This window comes from Pongo abelii, chromosome 21, assembly GCF_028885655.2.
Source record: "Pongo abelii isolate AG06213 chromosome 21, NHGRI_mPonAbe1-v2.0_pri, whole genome shotgun sequence".
NCBI classification, from domain to species: Eukaryota; Metazoa; Chordata; class Mammalia; order Primates; family Hominidae; genus Pongo; species Pongo abelii.
The window spans coordinates 17,785,652-17,806,588 of record NC_072006.2 but is presented as its reverse complement, the minus strand read 5'-3'; the positions used below and the strand labels follow the sequence as shown (position 1 = coordinate 17,806,588).

The 20,937-nt window shown below is 50.7% G+C and overlaps 2 protein-coding genes across 2 annotated transcripts; one reads left to right on the top strand and one right to left on the bottom strand.

Moving 5' to 3' along the window:
- The first annotated feature begins 226 nt into the window (after positions 1 to 226).
- THBD (thrombomodulin) lies at positions 227 to 3,957 on the top strand. Its single transcript, XM_024239049.3, has one exon. It carries the CDS (start codon positions 273 to 275, stop codon positions 2,166 to 2,168), a length of 1,896 nt encoding a protein of 631 aa, XP_024094817.2. The 5' UTR covers positions 227 to 272; the 3' UTR covers positions 2,169 to 3,957.
- Positions 3,958 to 10,715: 6,758 nt separating this feature from the next.
- SSTR4 (somatostatin receptor 4) lies at positions 10,716 to 14,643 on the bottom strand. Its single transcript, XM_054542375.1, has one exon. The coding sequence runs from the start codon at positions 14,469 to 14,471 to the stop codon at positions 13,305 to 13,307; it is 1,167 nt and encodes a 388-aa protein (XP_054398350.1). The 5' UTR covers positions 14,472 to 14,643; the 3' UTR covers positions 10,716 to 13,304.
- Positions 14,644 to 20,937: the final 6,294 nt, after the last annotated feature.

Here is a 20,937-nt window from a genome sequence, read left to right as displayed (position 1 = left end):
GGGGGCGGGGACAGTCGTCTCGCTACAGGGGTGCTGGCCTTCCCTGGCGCCTGCCCCTGCCGGCCCCGCCCGAAAACCTCCCTGCGCCAGGGCAGGGTTTACTCATCCCGGCGAGGTGATCCCATGCGCGAGGGCGGGCGCAAGGGCGGCCAGAGAACCCAGCAATCCGAGTATGCGGCATCAGCCCTTCCCACCAGGCACTTCCTTCCTTTTCCCGAACGTCCAGGGAGGGAGGGCCGGGCACTTATAAACTCGAGCCCTGGCTGATCCGCATGTCAGAGGCTGCCTCGCAGGGGCTGCGCGCAGCGGCAAGAAGTGTCTGGGCTGGGACGGACAGGAGCGGCTGTCGCCATCGGCGTCCTGCGCCCCTTTGCTCCAGCACGGCCCCGTCGCAGTGCCCGCGCTTTCCCCGGCGCCTGCACGCGGCGCGCCTGGGTAACATGCTTGGGGTCCTGGTCCTTGGCGTGCTGGCCCTGGCCGGCCTGGGGTTCCCCGCACCCGCAGAGCCGCAGCCGGGTGGCAGCCAGTGCGTCGAGCACGACTGCTTCGCGCTCTACCCGGGCCCCGCGACCTTCCTCGATGCCAGTCAGATCTGCGACGGACTGCGGGGCCACCTAATGACAGTGCGCTCCTCAGTGGCTGCCGATGTCATTTCCTTGCTACTGAGCGGCGACGGCGGCGTTGGCCGCCGGCGCCTCTGGATCGGCCTGCAGCTGCCACCCGGCTGCGGCGACCCCAAGCGCCTCGGGCCCCTGCGCGGCTTCCAGTGGGTTACGGGAGACAACCGCACCAGCTATAGCAGGTGGGCGCGGCTCGACCTCAGTGGGGCTCCCCTCTGCGGCCCGTTGTGCGTCGCTGTCTCCGCTGCTGAGGCCACTGTGCCCAGCGAGCCGATCTGGGAGGAGCAGCAGTGCGAAGTGAAGGCCGATGGCTTCCTCTGCGAGTTCCACTTCCCAGCCACCTGCAGGCCACTGGCTGTGGAGCCCGGCGCTGCGGCTGCCGCCGTCTCGATCACCTACGGCACCCCGTTTGCGGCCCGCGGAGCGGACTTCCAGGCGCTGCCGGTGGGCAGCTCCGCCGCGGTGGCGCCCCTAGGCTTAGAGCTAACGTGCGCCGCGCCGCCCGGAGCGGTCCAGGGGCACTGGGCTAGGGAGGCGCCGGGCGCTTGGGACTGCGGCGTGGAGAACGGCGGCTGCGAGCACGCGTGCAATGCGATCCCTGGGGCTCCCCGCTGCCAGTGCCCAGCCGGCGCCGCCCTGCAGGCAGACGGGCGTTCCTGCACCGCACCCGCGACGCAGTCCTGCAACGACCTCTGCGAGCACTTCTGCGTTCCCAACCCCGACCAGCCGGGCTCCTACTCGTGCATGTGCGAGACCGGCTACCGGCTGGCGGCCGACCAACACCGGTGCGAGGACGTGGATGACTGCATACTGGAGCCCAGTCCGTGTCCGCAGCGCTGTGTCAACACACAGGGTGGTTTCGAGTGCCACTGCTACCCTAACTACGACCTGGTGGACGGCGAGTGTGTGGAGCCCGTGGACCCGTGCTTCGGAAGCAACTGCGAGTACCAGTGCCAGCCCCTGAACCAAACTAGCTACCTCTGCGTCTGCGCCGAGGGATTCGCGCCCGTTCCCCACGAGCCGCACAGGTGCCAGATGTTTTGCAACCAGACTGCCTGTCCAGCCGTCTGCGACTCCAACACCCAGGCTAACTGTGAGTGCCCTGAAGGCTACATCCTGGACGAAGGTTTCATCTGCACAGACATCGACGAGTGCGAAAACGGCGGCTTCTGCTCCGGGGTGTGCCGCAACCTCCCCGGTACCTTCGAGTGCATCTGCGGGCCCGACTCGGCCCTTACCCGCCACATTGGCACCGACTGTGACTCCGGCAAGGTGGACGGTGGCGACCGCGGCTCTGGCGAGCCCCCCCCCAGCCCGACGCCCGGCTCCACCTTGACTCCCCCGGCCGTGGGGCTCGTGCATTCGGGCTTGCTCATAGGCATCTCCATCGCGAGCCTGTGCCTGGTGGTGGCGCTTTTGGCGCTCCTCTGCCACCTGCGCAAGAAGCAGGGAGCCGCCAGGGCCAAGATGGAGTACAAGTGCGCGGCGCCTTCCAAGGAGGTAGTGCTGCAGCACGTGCGGACCGAGCGGACGCCGCAGAGACTCTGAGCGGCCTCCGTCCAGGAGCCTGGCTTTGGCGTGGACTTTCTCTCCCTCCTGTGCCTCCTCACCCCCAGCTTTGCTACCCAAAGCACCTTAGCTGGCATTACAGCTGGAGAAGACCCTCCCCGCACCCCCCAAGCTGTTTTCTTCCATTCCATGCCTAACTGGCGAGGGGGTGATTAGAGGGAGGAGAATGAGCCTCGGCCTCTTCCGTGAGGTCACTGGACCACTGGGCAATGACGGCAATTTTGTAATGAAGACACAGACTGCGATTTGTCCCAGGTCCTCACTACTGGGCGCAGGAGGGTGAGCGTTATTGGTCGGCAGCCTTTTGGGCAGACCTTGACCTCGTGGGCTAGGGATGACTAAAATATTTATATATTTTTTTAAAGTATTTAGGTTTTTGTTTGTTTCCTTTGTTCTTACCTGTATGTCTCCGGTATCCACTTTGCACAGCTCTCCAGTCTCTCTCTCTCTACAAACTCCCACTTGTCATGTGACAGGTAAACTATCTTGGTGAATTTTTTTTTCCTAGCCCTCTCACATTTACGAAGCAAGCCCCACTTATTCCCCATTCTTCCTAGTTTTCTCCTCCCAGGAACTGGGCCAACTCACCTGAGTCACCCTACCTGTGCCTGACCCTACTTCTTTTGCTCTTAGCTGTCTGCTCAGACAGAACCCCTACATGAAACAGAAACAAAAATACTAAAAATAAAAATGGCCATTTGCTTTTTCACCAGATTTGCTAATTTATCCTGAAATTTCAGGTTCCCAGAGCAAAATAATTTTAAACAAAGGTTGAGATGTAAAAGGTATTAAATTTATGTTGCTGGACTGTCATAGCAATTACACCCAAAGAGGTATTTATCTTTACTTTTAAACAGTGAGCCTGAATTTTGTTGCTGTTTTGATTTGTACTGAAAAATGGTAATTGTTGCTAATCTTCTTATGCAGTTTCCTTTTTTGTTATTATTACTTATTTTTGACAGTGTTGAAAATGTTCAGAAGGTTGCTCTAGCTTGAGAGAAGAGGCAAACACCTCCCAGGAGACAGTTTAAGAAAGTTTCGAACTGCATGATTCATGCCAATTAGCAACTGACTGTCACTGTTCCTTGTCACTGGTAGACCAAAATAAAACCAGCTCTACTGGTCTTATGGAATTGGGAGCTTGAGAATGGATCCTGGAGGATGCCCAACTAGGACCTAGCCTTAATCAGGTCCTCAGAGAATTTCTACCATTTCAGAGAGGTCTTTTGGAATGTGGCCCCTGAAAAAGAATTGGAAGCTGCTCATGGGAGCTGGTTAGAAATGCAGAATCCTAGGCTCCACCCCATCCAGTTCATGAGAATCTATATTTAACAAGATCTGAAGGGGGTGTATCTGCTCAGTAATTTGAGGATAACCATTCCAGAATGCTTCCAATTTTCTGGAATACATGAAATATAGATTAGTTATAAGTAGCAGGCCAAGTCAGGCCCTTATTTTCAAGAAACTGAGGAATTTTCTTTGTGTAGCTTTGCTCTTTGGTAGAAAAGACTAGGTACACAGCTCTAGACACTGCCACACAGGGTCTGCAAGGTCTTTGGTTCGGCTAAGCTAGGAATGAAATCCTGCTTCAGTGTATGGAAATAAATGTATCATAGAAATGTAACTTTTGTAAGACAAAGGTTTTCCTCTTCTATTTTGTAAACTCAAAATATTTGTACATAGTTATTTATTTATTGGAGATAATCTAGAACACAGGCAAAATCCTTGCTTATGACATCACTTGTACAAAATAAACAAATGACAATGTGCTCTCGGGTTGTGTGTCTGTTCACTTTTCCTCCCCCAGTGCCCTCATTTTATGTCATTAAATGGGGCTCACAAACCATGCAAATGCTATGAGATGCATGGAGGGCTGCCCTGTACTCCAGCACTTGTGTTGTCTGGTGATGGCACCATCTCTGATTTTCAAAGCTTTTTTCAGAGGCTATTATTTTCACTGTAGAATGATTTCATGCTATCTCTCTGTGCACAAATATTTATTTATTTTCTTTCTGTAACCATAACAACTTCATATATGAGGACTTGTGTCTCTGTGCTTTTAAATGCATAAATGCATTATAGGATCATTTGTTGGAATGAATTAAATAAACCCTTCCTGGGGCATCTGGCGAATCCCAGCTGTGTGTCCTGTGTATGGTTTGGCATTATCTCCTCTGCGAGATATCCAAATTCACTGTAGTCATGAAGGGTCTCAGTTTGTGGCTCTAATTCAAGTATTCATTTCTAAACGTCTCATCCAGTATGAAATCATTCTCATCTCTTTTGGAGATTAAAAACATCACCTTTTCAATGCACACATTTCTTAGGCTCACTTTTCTAAGGTGGTAGGGCTGGCTGAATGCAATATGCAGGGCTCGGAAAGATTTTTTAAAGAAGAAATTAAAAGAAAGTAGAGTCCAGGCAAATATTCAAATGCTTTATATGTCTGGATAATGCTGAACTCGTGAGTTTTAGTTTGACTGATTATTGTGAAGACCGGGTTGGAGATTTTGACATCCATCACAGATGAAGTAATGGCTTTAGTGTGCGTGTGTGTGTGCTGGGGCAGCTTCCATGCACAGTGCCCTATGGAGATAATAAGCTGAGCCATGCTCCCCCTAAGTAGCAGACTAAGTCTTTGTGAAGGAAGAGCTACACAAGTAGGAGCAGGACAGGTGCACATAAATGGGGCTGGGAGACCAGATGAGACAGTGACACCTTATCGTTCGCTACCTGTTACCCAGCCTTCTGTTTGTCAAAAGAGTCTGCTCCCAGTCACTGTCAAACAGACTTGTAGGGCCTCATTGCGTTAGGATTTCTTCTTATTCCAGAAAAGGGGCATTTTCTTACGGAACACTGGAAAACCAAAACACACTTTCAAAACCCAAGGCAAAAACCCTTCATGCAGCACTTGGGCCCCAGGACATTAGTTGTGCGGGGCCCTGAGCTTCCCTGTTCTCCTCACTTCCTGCTGCCTGGGGTATCAGCAGTTCTGTTTACAGGTCTCATCTGAACTTGAGATTCTCAAAATGCTAAATAGCTACAGTGCCTCTCAGGGAAACACACCAGGACAGCATAAACAAATCAGTTAGCTTTAAAAACTATCCCTGAGCATTTAAAATCAGGATAGACCTTATGAAACCAGAGCCATGGGTCAACCTGTGTGATCTCTGCTTTCTGTTCACATCATTGGACATCCAGGTCTGAGGGAGACTCCCAGGGACCAGTTGCTGGTGATATTTCATAGCACAAAAGGCCGGGGCAAGAAAGCCAAGGTGATATTTCTGGATAAGCCAGCATTCAAGTTTGTTTGTTTGTTTGTTTGTTTTTCCTAGCCTGCTGTTTTAAAGTAAACAGATTGCATTTTTTTAAGTCAAATGACTTTGTTGTTTTTTTTTTTTCCAGTTCTCACCTATTTGTTAGATTAGTTCAGCAGTTATTTACTGAGCATTTACTCTGTGCCTTTCATGGTGATAGGCACAATGACAAGTCCCTACCATATAAGTTAGACTCTGGCAGGGGAGAAAGATGCAAAACAACTGATCACCCCCAAATTGTACTTAACTTAGAAACAGTGATAAGTGCAGGGGAAGAAAAGCACAGCACACTCTGAAAAGGCGCACGAGGGAGGCAGGATTTAGAGTGGAGGACTAGAGGGAGCTTCCTGGACAAGCTGACACTTAACACCAGACCTGAAGGGGAAGGAGGGGCTTGTCAAATGCAGACTGGAGGGGGAGCAGTCCAGGTGGGAAGGATCACACCTGCAAAGGCCCTGCACTGGGAAGAGCCCTGGTGGAGCGGACTGGGCATAGTGAACAAGGTGAGGCGGGCTGCAAGTCAGCTGAAGAGGTGGAAAGAGAGATACAAGCAGTGGGAGATGACTGTAGGGGCTGTAGGTCAAAGACACTGAAAGAAAGACTGAAAGAGTGACATTGAAAAATGTTCTGGGTGCAAGTGGGGGCACTCAAGGAGTTTTGATGAGAGTGCGCTGGGATTCAATTTATGTACTGCATTGTTTGGGAAGATAACAACTACTTCTAGATGAATTTACATGTCCTCTTGGGCAGGAACCTGCACAATTTCCGCTGTAAGCACCCCGCAGGGCTGATATGTGGTGTGAACAGCATACACACCTGGGTATGATCCCAGCCTGACACCTGCTGGTCACATGGCCACGGGCACCACATGACCCTTCAAAGGCTGTAAGACGGGTGCAAGCAGTGCCATCTCACGAGGTTTCCAGGAAGATTAGATGAGGCAATAAGCTCAGTTTCTGGCCCATGGTAGATACCCAATAACTGTTTACTTGTGTGCCAGTGAACTGGTAGATGCATAAATGAGTACAGAAAAAAGCTGTGTTGGAATCATGAGTGTCTTAGGGGCAAACTCAAGGTTGCACAAAGTGGAGACTGTTCCATCAAGGGAAGATGCAGTTGCTTGGAGCAATGTTGTCAATGCTAGAGGAACTGTAATGTTGGATTTGCAGGCATCTATATCATAGCTTAAACAGGAAGATTTTTGTGCCAGGTGAGAAGTGAGCTCCAACACTCGGTCACTCTAAAATCCAGTTTCAAAGGCTTCAGCTTATTTTCCCTTCTCACAAGGCCTAGTCAAGTACAGGGGGGCAGAGACTCCCTCCGCTGGTCTCCCAGGGAGGCTCGGAGGAGGAAGAACATGTTCCAGAGTGCCCTTCTCCATTTCTCAGGGCCCAGAGGAGAAAGAGAAACATAGCTCTGGCCCCAACAGAGCCAGCAGGAGGTACGGAGAGAGGTTCCTGCAGGTGACATTCCTTTGAGAGACATTATGGTTGTGGATGGTGCCAGGGGACAGAAGATCCCCCACCTCCTACCTTCTGGAGACACTTGCTGTTCTCTGTTGAATGCGATACCTTATTATATCATCTATTCGAGGAAAACTGAGGTTGCAAATAATACATGAAAACACATTTTCTTCATGGTTATAGCTGAGTGGGGGTACTCAAAATACCTCTCCTGACCTTTAGAGGCATTTCTTCATAAAACAATGCAGACAATGCCCAGTTCTTTCTTTCTTTTCCAGAATGAATGCCCTGGGTTCAGCGATATCTCTTTTTGTTTTGAGTGTTCCCTTCCTCCTTTTTTTTTTTTTGGTTAGCAGGTTCAGATGTAGGCGAACAACTGATTTCCTCTCACAAGAGGATGTTGTTTTAACATCAGATGCTAATAGAATCGAAATCCTTTTCAGGGTGTTTTGAAAGTGTAATTGCGAAAGACAAAAGAACCCTGAGGATGGGTTAACTTAAGGTCATGCCCACTGGAGAGGGGGAGCAGACAGCAGAGGGTTTCAGGGATCTAGTGAGAAACACCAAGAGTCAAAGCTGGGGTCTGTGACAATTATGCCACCTGGGCCACAGGCCAGATATTTCCTTGGATCTCTGCCTGAAGGAAATCTTCTGTTAAAATAGCAAATTTTATATGGATATTATCCTAAGACAAAACCCACTTATCTTCTGCATATTCAACACCTGGCAATATAACCTCTGTGCTTTTGGGTAGAGGTTAGCACCTCTGTGCCCATCTCAAATGTTCTTTCTGACTTCTTGCTAATGCCATCCCTAAATGCTGAGTTACCCTGCTGTTGTCCAGCAAAGCTTTGTTCTACTTGGCAAAGAGGAGAGGGGCTTTTCCACATTCTCCCTAATTCCTCCCCTTTGCCCATTGCCTCCTGCCTTATTTCGATTTAATTCCTTTGGGAACATGGATCCCATCTTCCACAAACTCTTTGGAGATCCTACGCCTTGTTCATTGTCCCCCTCTTTAAATAAATCTGTTCTGAAATGCTCATAAAATCCCAAATCACCATTTTCAGCGAGCCTTTGCCAGGGTTTGACTCCAGTCTTTCTTCATGTATTTTCCCCTTCCTCCAAAAAGGTAGTACTGCAGAAACCCAAGGGTAGTGCCAGGAGAATGGAAAGTCTGAGAAGGGCATGGGGCAAGTCCCAGTTTCACTGTTTAATCTATGACTCTCCAGAGCACAGGATACGGCCATGATAAACATGAGCAAACTCAACAGCAAGCTGCCTGGAGGCCCGCGACAAATGGAAATGGTGCTTTTGGGATGCGGCTGGATCTTGAGGAACACTCTGCTCTGTTTGGCGGAAGGGAGCTTGGAGTGGAATCCACACCCTCTCTCCAGTGCTTGGAGTAAAGGATCACGATGACATTATGGAATTAGCAGCTTGCCCAGGGACATACTCAACCCTCTAGTTTCTCCAGGTGGTGTCTGGAGTCCAGGATACTTCTTTTCAGATCCATAAGGTCAAGAGGGCTGTAGCTTCCCATGTAAATTGGTTGAGGTCTCCTAGTCTGGGGGGAGGAACTCGAGAAATGGTATAACCAGGTGGCCTTTCTGGATTTGGGGATAGCACCATCTCCAATTCCGTACCTCCTCAGGTCCTCCCCATGCTATCTGTGTCCTGCCTCCTTGGCCACAAATCACAGCCACTAAGAAGGAAGTAGATGGTGACCAAAACAGTCCCAATCTTGATTGGGGCAACAGTTAGTTGCCCCAATGTAAAATGTAAAAATGTAAAATGTAAAATGTAAAAATTTGCATGTCAAAATTCATAGAACTGTACAACTAAAAAGAGGACACTCTACCATATGTAAATTATACTCCAATTAAAAATAGATTAAAAAGAAATTATAGCCTCTTCAGAACACTAATAAAAGCCTGATTAAAAAAAAAAAATGAAAAAAAAGACACCCAACTCTGCACCAACTCCCTCTTCCTCCTTCTGTATCATGAAGCAGTCACCATTTGAATGGTAAACCTTCCTCCCCTGGGCCAGGAACACGGCCTTTGTGTGTCACTGTGCACCTGCAGGTGGATACTGTTGCTCTGCCCTCTCCACACAGTCATGCAGCCTTCCCTGGGCCACTGTGGGCTGGAAGTGGGAGAGCCAGAACTCAGTCTTGGCCTGTGTGCCTCTCAGTCTGTTCTCTCTCCCCATCTACCACACGTTCACATTGGGTGAGTGCTGACCTTTGGCAGCCCCACTCTCTAGGCAGATAGAGCCCCAGGAATCCAGTCATTTCAAGTGTTATGTTGCAGCAGGTGGATGCTCATGGTGTCTTTTGACAATAGGAAGCCACATGTTTTTATTTGTAGAAAGTCAATATTCCCATTCTAGGCATTTTTTTACATAAGTTCTCCCCCATTTCAGAAAGTGCCCCCACTGTTAGGCACTAAAGTCCATTCCTTCACAGGACTGAGGACCCTGCCTTTCAGTTGATATAAAGTTGATGAAAGTTGGAAAGAAGGACATGATCATCCTGCCAACCCCTCCCTGAAGAGCAGAGGTGTGTAAGCCTCAATTTCACAAGGACCCCAGAGCTTTTGATACGCTTCTCTTACTAGGCAGAACCAAGCCCCTCATTAGAGCCTGCCACCACTGACCCCTGGCTCTTAGGGCAAAGCCTTCATCCTTAAGGTGGCATAGAACGCATTAGGCTCCTGCTCATGTGCCTGCCAGTGCCTCATATGCCCCTGTGGTCTGTGGTTTGGTCACATTGAGCCCTTCAATGCCTCCCACTGCAGGCCCTTTGCACATGCTGTTCCCTCTGCTTAGAGCTTACAGGAACACCTTGTGCCTTGCCCCTTCCTTTCTTAGTTAATGCCCAGGTATGCTTCAGAGGAGGTCATCTCCCGCCACTTTCCTGGGGGAAGCCTGCTCTGAGTCATGGGCAACTTCTTTTTTCGTCATCTCTTAGAAAGTATATTCCTTTCCTGCAGAGTGCTTATTTAGGTTTAGAACTGTACTCTCATTTCTGTGCTTATTTGATTAATGCCTATCTTTTGCCACTAACCTCCAAGCTCCATGAAGGCAGAAGCGGCCTTTGTAGACTCATGGTTTTGTCTCAAAACCTGTTGCACCACCCAAGAGAAGCACTCAGCAAACTCTCCGCATGTATACCCCCTTGCATGCTAGTCAGCAAGACAGTTTCCAGGGTGTGCTGCTGGCTGACGGTGTACACCATGGTGGAGCTGTCTCAGAGAACACAGCCCTAGGATTCTAACATTTGTCCTTAAGGAATCTGAGGCTATGCTGTCATCTACTTATGGAATGAGAATGTGGGAGATGGGGGTAATTCACTACCTCCAGCCTCTCAGAGAAGAGTGTCAATGCCCACATTTGCTAGGATTCATGTCTGGTTTCTGAGGCAGTGCCGCCAAAACGTGCTATATTTAGTTGATCCTTTGCATCCACCTCTAGCATCTAAGGAATGCTAGCTATGATGACTTTAACGAAAGTGAAGACAATACTTCACAGACAAGTGTGAAACTCATGCATCTTTGCTCACAGATCAAAGCTGACAAACTGGGCAAGTATCCTGTTGAGTAACAGCCTGTCATGTCCAAATAACATCTTCCCTGACCATCTGGGAAAATGGAACACCTGGCTTGTCATGGAACAGTACATTAAAGACAACTGCAAAAGAAAAAGCAAGATCTCTGACAGATGGAGGGATGAGCAAAGGCTGTTTCTACCTGTGGCAGAAAATGTTTTTATTCACAATGATGTCAATAGCTGTGACTCCTGGTCTTAGCAGGCAGAACAAGATGACCATCGAAGCAAGCCTCCCAGGCAGGTGACATATGTCAGTGGCTTTCAGGATCCTGGCTGTATGTCTCATGATTTCAATTCATTGCAGTCTTCTGTACACAAACTACAAGGGAGGGTTTCATGCAACCAGTTGTTACAAAAGCCTGGGGTTGATGGAACTAAAGCTGGCAGCACTGTCGATGGGCTCCAAACACAGCCCCGACAAGTGCTCAGTGCACCTTGTTGCTGCCGGGAAATGAAAAGGCCCTGAAGCTGAAGAAGAGAGCAGTGGGTAGGCTCACCCCCCACCCCCACCCCACTGCCACCCGCATGACTTATGACTGCAGGGTCAAGGGCAGGGTTCACGCTCATTTTCCAGTGGTGATGGAAGGAGGACTAAGCAGAGAAGCGTGCTATCTCCTGCCCTCCCACCATTTGATTCACGTGTCTCCCCAGTGTCTCTGCCAATGCAGAATTTACAGGTGGGAAGAGCTCAAAACTCGAAACCTCCCTTGGCGCATATTTCAAGTGAGAAACTGAGGCTTAGAGAGGTTAAATCACTGCTCACGGGGTAGCTGAGGCTGAGGTGTCCTGCCTCTCAGAGACTTTTCTTTCCATCACCTGAAGCTGCCTCTCCTTCAACCTTCATCAACTAAGTTAAAAAGGTTGACATTTCTAAATAGAATGTGTCTTATTCCAGGCTAATCTGAGCAGCCACACACTAGTGTTGCCAAGAGTCCTGGTAGGTGCCCTGTCTTGCTTATTAGAGAGTTTGCCCAGTCTGATCACTGGGAGACTAAAGAAAGGACCTCCAACCCCATGTACCATCTGGGAAGAAGCCCTGGGGACCACTGCCAGTGCTGTGAACCCCTCACCTCACTACTATCAGCCTGGGTGGTCCTTGGAGTTCCATTCAACCATATTTATCAGTGCCCATCCTGGCAGACATTATCGGACACTGAGGAACAAAGAAATAGTGCAGTTTTAAAAACCTCCAAGTAGTTATGGTTACACGAGACCCACAGACATGGAGACTGACTTACTCCACATAACCAAGCTATCCCTGGTGGGTACCAACAAATTAGGGATGGTTGATGTCTCTGTGTGTGTGCATGTGTGTTTGCAGGATCAGAGGGTTCTCTGGCTTAGTTTTGAAACTTCCGTTCCACAGTCATGTCTTTAGTATGTAGTACAGACATGGCTACGCATTCTCTCAGAGTGGTCTGTGAGGCTGACCACTCTGAAGGGCATAGGGTGTTGCCCTTTGGCTGTCTCTTCCCCTCCCCACACCATCTTCCCCATACCAACAGAATGATCATCCAGAATCAGGCCGGCTAAACCCAGAGGTAGTCTCTTAGTGCTAAGCCTGGTGGGGCCCCCCAAACTTCATACATGTTCCTATGTTGTCACACCAGATGCTAACATAAGTGTTCCAAGTTCTCCTTTGTCCCCTCCCCTGTTTTTATCAGAAAGAAGAATTAGAGCTCCTCTTAAGCTCCTTCCCTTTGGGAAAGATAATTTATCCTTTGGTTAACACATCAGGCAACAAAGATACGGCCTTTTATTGTGTTCACCTTACATGTTAATATCTAATGTGGCTGATGTTTTACTGAACGATGACATTCTAAAATAGGGGGTGATGAAGCTGCCTCCTCTATCCAAAACCTGGGCTGGTTCCCATCCCTCGCTGCTCTCTGGTCAGCTTTTCCCGCCCATGGCTCCTCTCCCACTCACCACCACAGTATAAATTGCTGCCTTAATGAGTTCTCATGTTCCCACATCAAAGGATCAGGGAAAAAAAATTACATCATAGGAGCTAGACGAGGTTTTTATCATCTGCTTTGTTATTACTGACCTGGTTTTATGCCTTGCAATAAACCCCATGTCATGTCTCTCCAAACCTTTTCTACTCACAGGAAGACTGCTCCCAGCTCAGGGCAACCCAGGGAGACACCTGTGACAGCAAGCAGATGTTATTCCCAGGCCGGGGGTGAGTGGGGAAGGAAGCAAGTGCCCCAGGCTGTAAACATAAGTCTCACTTAACAGAAGCCCAGGAAGACACATAAAGGGCAGGTGCCTGGGGGCATCTTCCTTTCTCCTCTCTCCTGTACAAGCTGTGCTCCCACCACAAGGCAGAGCGTCTGCAGAGAGGAAGGGTGCTACCTCCCTCCACCCTCTTGAGTCCTCTCCCAAGCAGTGGCTGTAAGGAGTCACACACAGGGGCCACTCATTTCTCACCACCTCCTGCTTCCCAGCCCTTGAAGAACAGCCAGAGGTTCAGGAATGATTAATATCCTAGCCCAGTTTCCAGAGGAGTCCTACCCATATGGAAGCATCCTTCTGAAAGCCAGAGTGCAGGGGAGAGGAGAGCAGCAGAAGAGTTCTGACACTCTCCGGCAGGTACATGGGCTGCTGGAAGGAACAGGTGGTGGAGCTTAGGTGAGCATTCAGGAGATGCAGTCTTCCGGGCTGTAGGAATGCTGTCGACCCCTTGGGAGGTGGCCATGCAGGGTGGATAGGGGAAGGGCTCCTCAGAAGGTGGTGGTCCTGGTGAGGGGGATGCGCTTGCGGCTGGGTTCTGGTTGCAGGGCTTCCTGCTGGCAGGGAAGCGGGGGGCACATGCACCCTGCCCCACCTTTGCTCTTGAGAGCAGTGGCATAGTAGTCCAGGGGCTCCTCCTCAGCACCGCCAGCACCTTCCAGGAGGCAGCAGCGCAGGCAGAGAACCCGCTGGAAGGATCGGCGGAAGTTGTCGGAGAGGAAGCCATAGAGAATGGGGTTGGCGCAGCTGTTGGCATAGCTGAGGATGAGGGACACGTGGTTGACGGTGGCATCAAGGCTGGTCACGAAGAGGTTCAGCAGCTGTACCACGTAGAAAGGCATCCAGCAGAGCACAAAGACGGCCACGACCATCAGCACCAGCCTGGTGATTTTCTTCTCCGAGCGCCTGCGCTGCTGCCAGCCAGCGCGCAGGGCCACGGCGCGCATCTTGCCCACGATGAGCAGGTAGCACAGGCCGATGGCCAGCACGGGCAGCAGGAAGCCCAGCAGGAAAGTGTAGACCACGAAGACTGCCGACCAGGCCGGGTGTGGCCAGTGCAGGTTGCAGGCCACGGCCTGGCCGCCGCGAGCCGGTCTGGTGTCTGCGAAGATGGCAATGGGGAGAGTGACCAGCAGGGACGCCAGCCACACACCCAGGTTGATGAGTTTGGCCACGCTGGGCCGCCGGTAGGTCGCCGCGCGCAGAGGGTGCACCACGGCCACGTAGCGGTCCACGCTGAGCACGGTGAGACAGAAGATGCTGGTGAACATGTTGAGGCCGTCAACGCTGAGCACCGCGCGGCACAGCACGGAGCCGAAGGGCCAGTGGCGCAGGGCGGCCGATGAGGCCACGAAGGGCACGCTCAGCATGAAGAGCTCGTCGGCCACGGCCAGGTTGAGCAGGTAGATGTTGGTAGCCGTCTTCATCTTGGCGTAGCGAAGGATCACGAAGATGACCAGGGCGTTGCCCACCAGCCCCACCAGGCACACCAGCGCGTAGATGCACTGGATGGCAACCATGCCCGCTGCCCCCGCGTCCCCGCGCCCCGCCACCGCCTCCTCCGCCTCCGCCGGAGTGCTGCTGGCATTGGCTGCGGAAGGCCAGGCCGTCCCGAGCCCTTCCTCGCCCCCGGGGGGCAGCGTCGAGGGGGCGCTCATGCCCAGGGGTGCCGGCGCAGGGCAGTTGAGCGCGGCGGAGCTAGCGCTGCGCCAGAGAGCTCGGGCGGCGGGCCCGGGGCGGGGGCTGGCGCGCAGACGCGCGGCTCTTCCCGGCTCCACTGAAGAGCTGCGGGCACCGGGGAGCGCCCGCCAATCCCCGCGCTGCGCGCCCCACCGCGCGGGCGCCCGACTGGCTCGCACCGCTGTGGCCGGCGCCGCTGGGCACCCCAGCTCCTGGGTGTCAGCGCCTCACTCAGCTCTCCAGTCCTCTCCGGCCCCGCCCCGTTTTCCCACCTCCGCCGCCCCCTCACCGCTGCCTACTCGGCCCCAGCTTCCCGGGTCTCCAGTCCGGCTCCAGTGTCAACAGTACCCCCCCGCCCCGTCCGGCGCTCCCGGGGTCCCCCGCCTGGCCTCTTTCCTTCAGACCTCTATTCAGATCCCGTCTTCCCCAGCAGCCCTTTGAGGTCCAGTTCCCTGCTTTGTTACAGGGGGTCTGCGACGGCGGGGCTGGGGGTCCCGGAGTCCTCCCTTTGGGTAAAGATGTGCCTAGAATTGGTCAGGGACCACCTGGAAACTCGGAGCCACCTGCCTTGCACTTGACATCCCCTCACCCTGCCCCTTAATCCTCGCGACGACCCATCCTGGCCCATGGCTGAGTCCCTTTTATAGATGCGGAACCTGAGGCTTCCACTGGCGGCTTGGTGAATTTCAGGTCTGTCAGGATGTCCAGTTTTCCCCACCGCTCACCACTCCTTTCCCTGCTCCCCAACCCACTCTGGACAAGTGCAGATGCCGGACTTTTTAACTTCTGTCTCCGAGCAGTTGAGGTGCGGTGGGCACAAGGAATGGAGACGGACAGGTGGAGGCAGAGATGCCACCAAAGAAGGCCAAGACTGTGCTAGCTGCCTCGGGAACTGGCAGAAGCTACGGGAGCCAGACATCTCAGAACCTTCACCTTGTGACCTGGTTCAGTCATTATCCGTGGGTCTCCATCCCTGGCCTCTGAAATGTGCCTGGGGAGGACTGTGGTCGAGAGGTCGGGAAAGAAAGGGGTTCCGGCCTGGAATTCCCCTTCTCCTGCTAAACTCCAGAGATAGTGAGTTCACTCGCCCCCGGGCTGGACACCCAGGAGCAGCCGCCAGCTCCAGCCCTAGTCCCTCTAGCTGTCACAGGGCGCAGCAACGTTCCTGAACTGGGGATTGGCCTGGGAAAGTTATTCTTCAAGTAGCGCTGACTTTTAGGAGCCTGGCTGTCTTTGGCCCCATCTCTGTGGGATGGTGACCCCCTTTAGCCCCCAGCACAGCCCAGAAGGGCCTTTGGTGGATCTAGAATTGGCCACCTGGGGGGTTGGGTCTCAGCTTTTCGCTGGGTGGCTGGGACAGCGATGGAGAGGAGGGAGTCCGGATGCAACTGGAAGAGGCCTTTCCAAGACTGGGGAGTGAGGGGAGCTGCCGACTGCTGTTTATCCAGGCGTGGGATGGGAGCAGGGGCGTGATCAGCACCAGTGCAGCCCCATAGTTGACCTCAATCACTGTCCCCTGTCTCTGCCACTCAAATAGATGTATTGGGAGGATTTGGTCTAGCACTCCTCCACTCTGTAGGTTGGTCTGTCCTTTCCTCTTTGTCTCTAAGAGAGACCCTTCACATCTTTGTCCTTAAGAGAGAGACCCTTCCCTGAGAAAGAGGAAGGAGATGGCGCCTTTGTCACTCTACTTGGCGCCATCCTTTGGTGGAAGGGAACAAGAGCAACCTCAGATTTGGGAGGGAAGAGGAGTTTAGGGGCTTTTCCCTTTAACCCTGGTCTTGGGAAGACTCTTAGGTGGCTCCTCTGCAGATAGCCTTTCCAGGGCTTAGTGTGGAAGTGCTGGGGTCTATCTTGTCCTCCTGGTCTCCTCTCTTCTGCTGTCTTCTCTGCCCATTGAACACTCGGCCCCTTCCCTTTTCCTGAGAAAGTATTTCTTCTTGTCCTGCCTCATGTGTGAGCCCCTGGAATCTTTCCCGTGCCTACTTTAGCTTTTTCTACTAATGCTTCCCGGTTCTGCCCTCCTCTCCCCATACACATATGTACGCCTCCAAGCATAGTAAGCTAGCATGTAAGAAGAGAAGCATGCACGACTGTCCCCATGGTTATTAGCCCTATGTGATAAACAGCTAGTGCTTCCAGGAACTTACTTCCCTGTGCTCTAGGCCCCCTCTGCAGCATGAGGGCCTCAACCTCAATACAGGGCTTTCCAGTACAGGATGCATGCTGGAATTATCTGAAAGCCTCACACACGGATGCTTGGGCTCTGTCTTCAGAGACTCTGACTGAATTATCTGGAGTGGCGTCCAGGTATCCATATATTTTGAAGGCTCCCTGGTACTTCTAAAGTGCACAGATGCAACATTAGATGGAGAGACAGAGGCAGCAGCCTGGGGACCAACTGCAACGTACAGATATTACTGTGCATTCAGGAGGGCTAGCAGAAGAGGTCAGGAGAAATGTCAGGAAAGCCAAAAAGAGAGGCCCCTGCTCACAGAAGCGGGAAGCTGGAGACTGCTGAAGGGCAGCCTGGGGGCCCTGGCACAGGAAGAGGCTGGGGCAGCTGTTCTCTCTGAGGACACTAAAGAAGCAATGGAACAGGAAAGCAGCCACTACCTTTCTCCCCCAGGAGAGGAGACCTAGAGAAACTTTCACGCTGAGTTAAAACACGGGAAAACAAAGTCTGTGTATGAGACGCTTTTCAGCACACCCATCCCGTTCTTTTGCCCAGTACACACTGGGGCGTCTTCCTTGTCTGTTGATTAAATTCCAGCATCGGGCCCAAGTGGCTTCCCTGTACGTTGTCGAGAGTGGCATGGAGCCAAAGGCTGAGTCTAAGGGACCTTCTCCTCCAAGTGCTGAAAGCATGGCCCACAGGCCTAACTGATCCCTGTGGAGCTTCCAGCCCAGTGATGAGATAGTGAATCAGGGGCCTCTCAGCCCCTCCTGAAGCCAGAAGCAGCAGCTCCTTTGTTAGAGATGTGAATAACTTGCCTCCCATCTCCACACTTCAAAACTGCTGCTCAAGCTTTGAGGTACCTGCAACCTCAAGCAATCTTCAGAACCTCTGGCCCACAGGTCAGAGAGACACAGCTTTCCCTGCAAATCACAGTGCACCAGGAGGAGTCTTGGATCTCAGCAGCAATGACAGCAGTCCCTGAAAGCCACTTCTATCGCCTGCTGGTGTGGAAAATAATCTGAAGTGCTCTCAGCAGCTCAGAGTGGCTTTGACCAGTTCTGCCATTGAGCATATTAAAAGCATGATTTACCCATGGCTAAGTGTAGGACATTGTCTGAAGTCGCCTGTGTGGATCAGGAAAGTGTCTTCAGATTCCCACATGAACTCCAGGGACACCCTAGTCATCACAATGATAGAGCCCTCAGCTCTACCCCCAAAACTCAACTGTTACACCAAACATAAAGGTGAGGGCTTCCTTAAGATTTCATTAAGTGATTTTCTTTAAAAAAATTGAACTCACAATCAGATGAGATAAAAGAAAAGTCAGCCAGAGAAAGGCACAGGACTAGGATAAGTCACATTGGTCCAACGTTTACAAAGTATCCAAATTAGGTCCACTCTGCTGTCACTGTCTGGAGGACAGGGGCTGCAGCACACTGGGGTAACCATGAGCAGCACCTCTGTTCTTTGGTAGTTGTTTTCAGACTGTCTTAGCAACCTGGCCTCATGGCTGTGCACATAAAGAGAATGAGAGGTAAGATGGAAAGCAAGGATTTCAATTCTGAGCCATCTACTTACTGGGGTGTGAGCATGGGTGGGACCCTTGGAGCAATGCTTCTCAAAATGTGGACCCAGACTGGCAGCATGAGCCTCTCCTGTTAGGAATCCACATCCTGGTGCCCACTCAGACCTGCTGGATGGCAAATGCAGAGGGTGGGGCCCAGCCATCTGTGAGTTAACCTGCCCTCGAGGGACTCGATGACTCTGGAGTCTGATAGCCACTGGCTGGGCCCTTCTGGGCCTTGCTTCCTTATCTGGCCACTTCCCAGGGTAGTGAATGAGGATCAGTAAAGAGAATTTTCCATGAATGCTTTCTGAAATCTCTAAACCATGGCCACATGGGCTATGGGGCACTCGAAATGTGGTGAATTCAAAGTCAGGTGCTGTGTCAGACACACATGGGATCTCAAACACTTATGATGAACAAAGGAATGTAAAATATCTCATGAATACTTCTTATATTTCTTACATGTTGAGATGATAATATTTTGGAAATAGAGATAAAGCATATTATGAAATGAATTTTACTTGTTTCTCTTTTTTTTTTTTTTCACCGTGGCTACTTAAATTTTAAATTCCATTTGCACCACACATTCTATTTCTACAGCATTATAGACCTACAGGATATGGCTATTCCTATAGCAATGCTGCCCAGGGTGATAAATGATGCCACTAACAAGGCGACCCTGTGCTGTCAATACAGGAGCCACTAGACCCCTGTGGCTCTTTGAATTTAAGTAAGTTGAAAATAAAAATTTAAATGGGCTTCCTTAGCATATTAACTGTATTTCAAGTGCTCAGTGGCCATGGGAGGCTGTGGCTGCCAAGCTGGGCAGTGCAGACCTGAGATGCTTTCATCACAATGGAAAGTGGAACCTTTGAGGTTCAGGGTAGAACCTTTAGAGCCTGGAGTTCCACCGTGGCTCTTACAGTCTCAGCCATGGTTGCATACATTCCAAGCTCCACCGCCTTTTCTTCCTTGTGGGCAGATCCCTGATTTTGTTTAGGACTGCACTTGAAATGTATTTGTGTGCTCACATTGGTTTCCTCTCCGGAACCTGGGATCACTTCAGGGGTGGGCACGTGGCCCAACCATGACTGATGAGACATGTGGGGAAATTTGAAGAGGCGACTTCTAGGAAAGGTTGGGCTCTTGCAGCCACCCTGTGACTATGAGATGAGAAGCTTGTCCAGTGTGACAGCCGATCTACTGAAGATGACAAGGAAGACAGCAGAAAGGAACTAGTGAGAGCTGATAAGGCAGCCAATCTGAATTTCTTTCTGCTTAAAACAATTAACATTAGTGTTTCATTGCATTTTCTATTGCTTGCAGCCAAAAATACTCTAACCACTGTCCTTGGGCAATTACTGACCGCTTTAAGCCTTGATTTTCTCATCTCTGAGAGATGAACACAAGAGTTTGTAGTTCATTGAATGAGATAAGGTAATGATAAGAATAGCAAACATTTATGCTGCGCTTACTATGTGCTCAACTCTGTTCAAAACAGTTTACTCATTTAACATACGTATCGTGCTTAGCCTAAGATCCTGAACATTTTACGTTCTCAAACTTATCCTTATAATCATTACAATTGCAGGAACTAGGCTATTAATTCAGACCTTCTGTTCCTAGACATTTTACTAACAGTGAAAGTAACCTTTCACTCCTCCCACCACCCCACAAGGAAAATTACAGGAGCATTTGAAAACATTTTTGAAACCCACATGCTCTCACAATTGAATGACACAGGAATCAATACTTAGAAAACTCTGCCTTTTCAGTGTTCAGAGTATAATGCATATTTTTTAAAATAGACTTAATACAAGTTCTTGCAAATCTATTTGGAAGCAAAAAGAGCTCATTATAACAATGGTTCTGGATGGGTTACAAACTTCTCAGTTTAGAAATGGGTTTTTGTTTTGTTAGTACACCATGCTCTCTACCTGTTATTTACTGCATAGCTTGAGTCACTCACTAGTCAATTTCTCAACACTTTGTCAAGGACTATGAAGGGTTGAAGATTTACTCTACTTGAGAACAAACCAGGTAGCCTCCCACAATTTCACAGATGCTGGTAGAAGACAGGACACTCCTCGGTTAGACACCTAGGGCTTCATTACTTAAGGCCCAGCATTCAGTGTGGGCACCAGTTGCCCTTACCCCTCTTCCCACTCCCACAGCTCATGGTATAGGGGTGGGTCCACGTGGACACTGCACAGAATTGAGGAACCCTGCATTTAAGAAGTCTTAGTCTTACAAGGGGCTGATAGCAAACTTTCCCAAACCTTGCCCCAGAGAAAGATATTGTCTTTATCATCCTGATCTGAATACTAATCTTCCCTCTGCAGAAGGAGACAGTGTCTCTGTTTCCTAAGGCTCTTGCTGGACAAACATCTTTGAAAGGATAGTTCAGAGGAGATGCTGTCAGAGTCTTAGCTCACAAGATGTGCAGAAATGGAGAGGCCATGGATAATTGTCTCCCAACACTGGGAAACCACTCAGTCTCACTCACCTCTACCATGCTTTTTTAGTGTACCCTATTTTTTTTCTCAGCAGAGTTGCTTGCTATGTTTGCATTTGGCTCAGAGCTGACCCCAACCTCAAGTGTTACCTCTTGGTCATCCACCACTTTCTGAATAAATTATATTCAGTGGTCCAAGTTCAGATGATGAGGGAAGGGAATCTGATTGATCCAGCTTGGGTC

Excerpts from the sequence above, each read along its gene's own strand:
- THBD (XM_024239049.3), top strand. The coding sequence starts at position 273 with ATGTCAGAGGCTGCCTCGCAGGGGCTGCGCGCAGCGGCAAGAAGTGTC.
- SSTR4 (XM_054542375.1), bottom strand. The coding sequence starts at position 14,471 with ATGAGCGCCCCCTCGACGCTGCCCCCCGGGGGCGAGGAAGGGCTCGGG.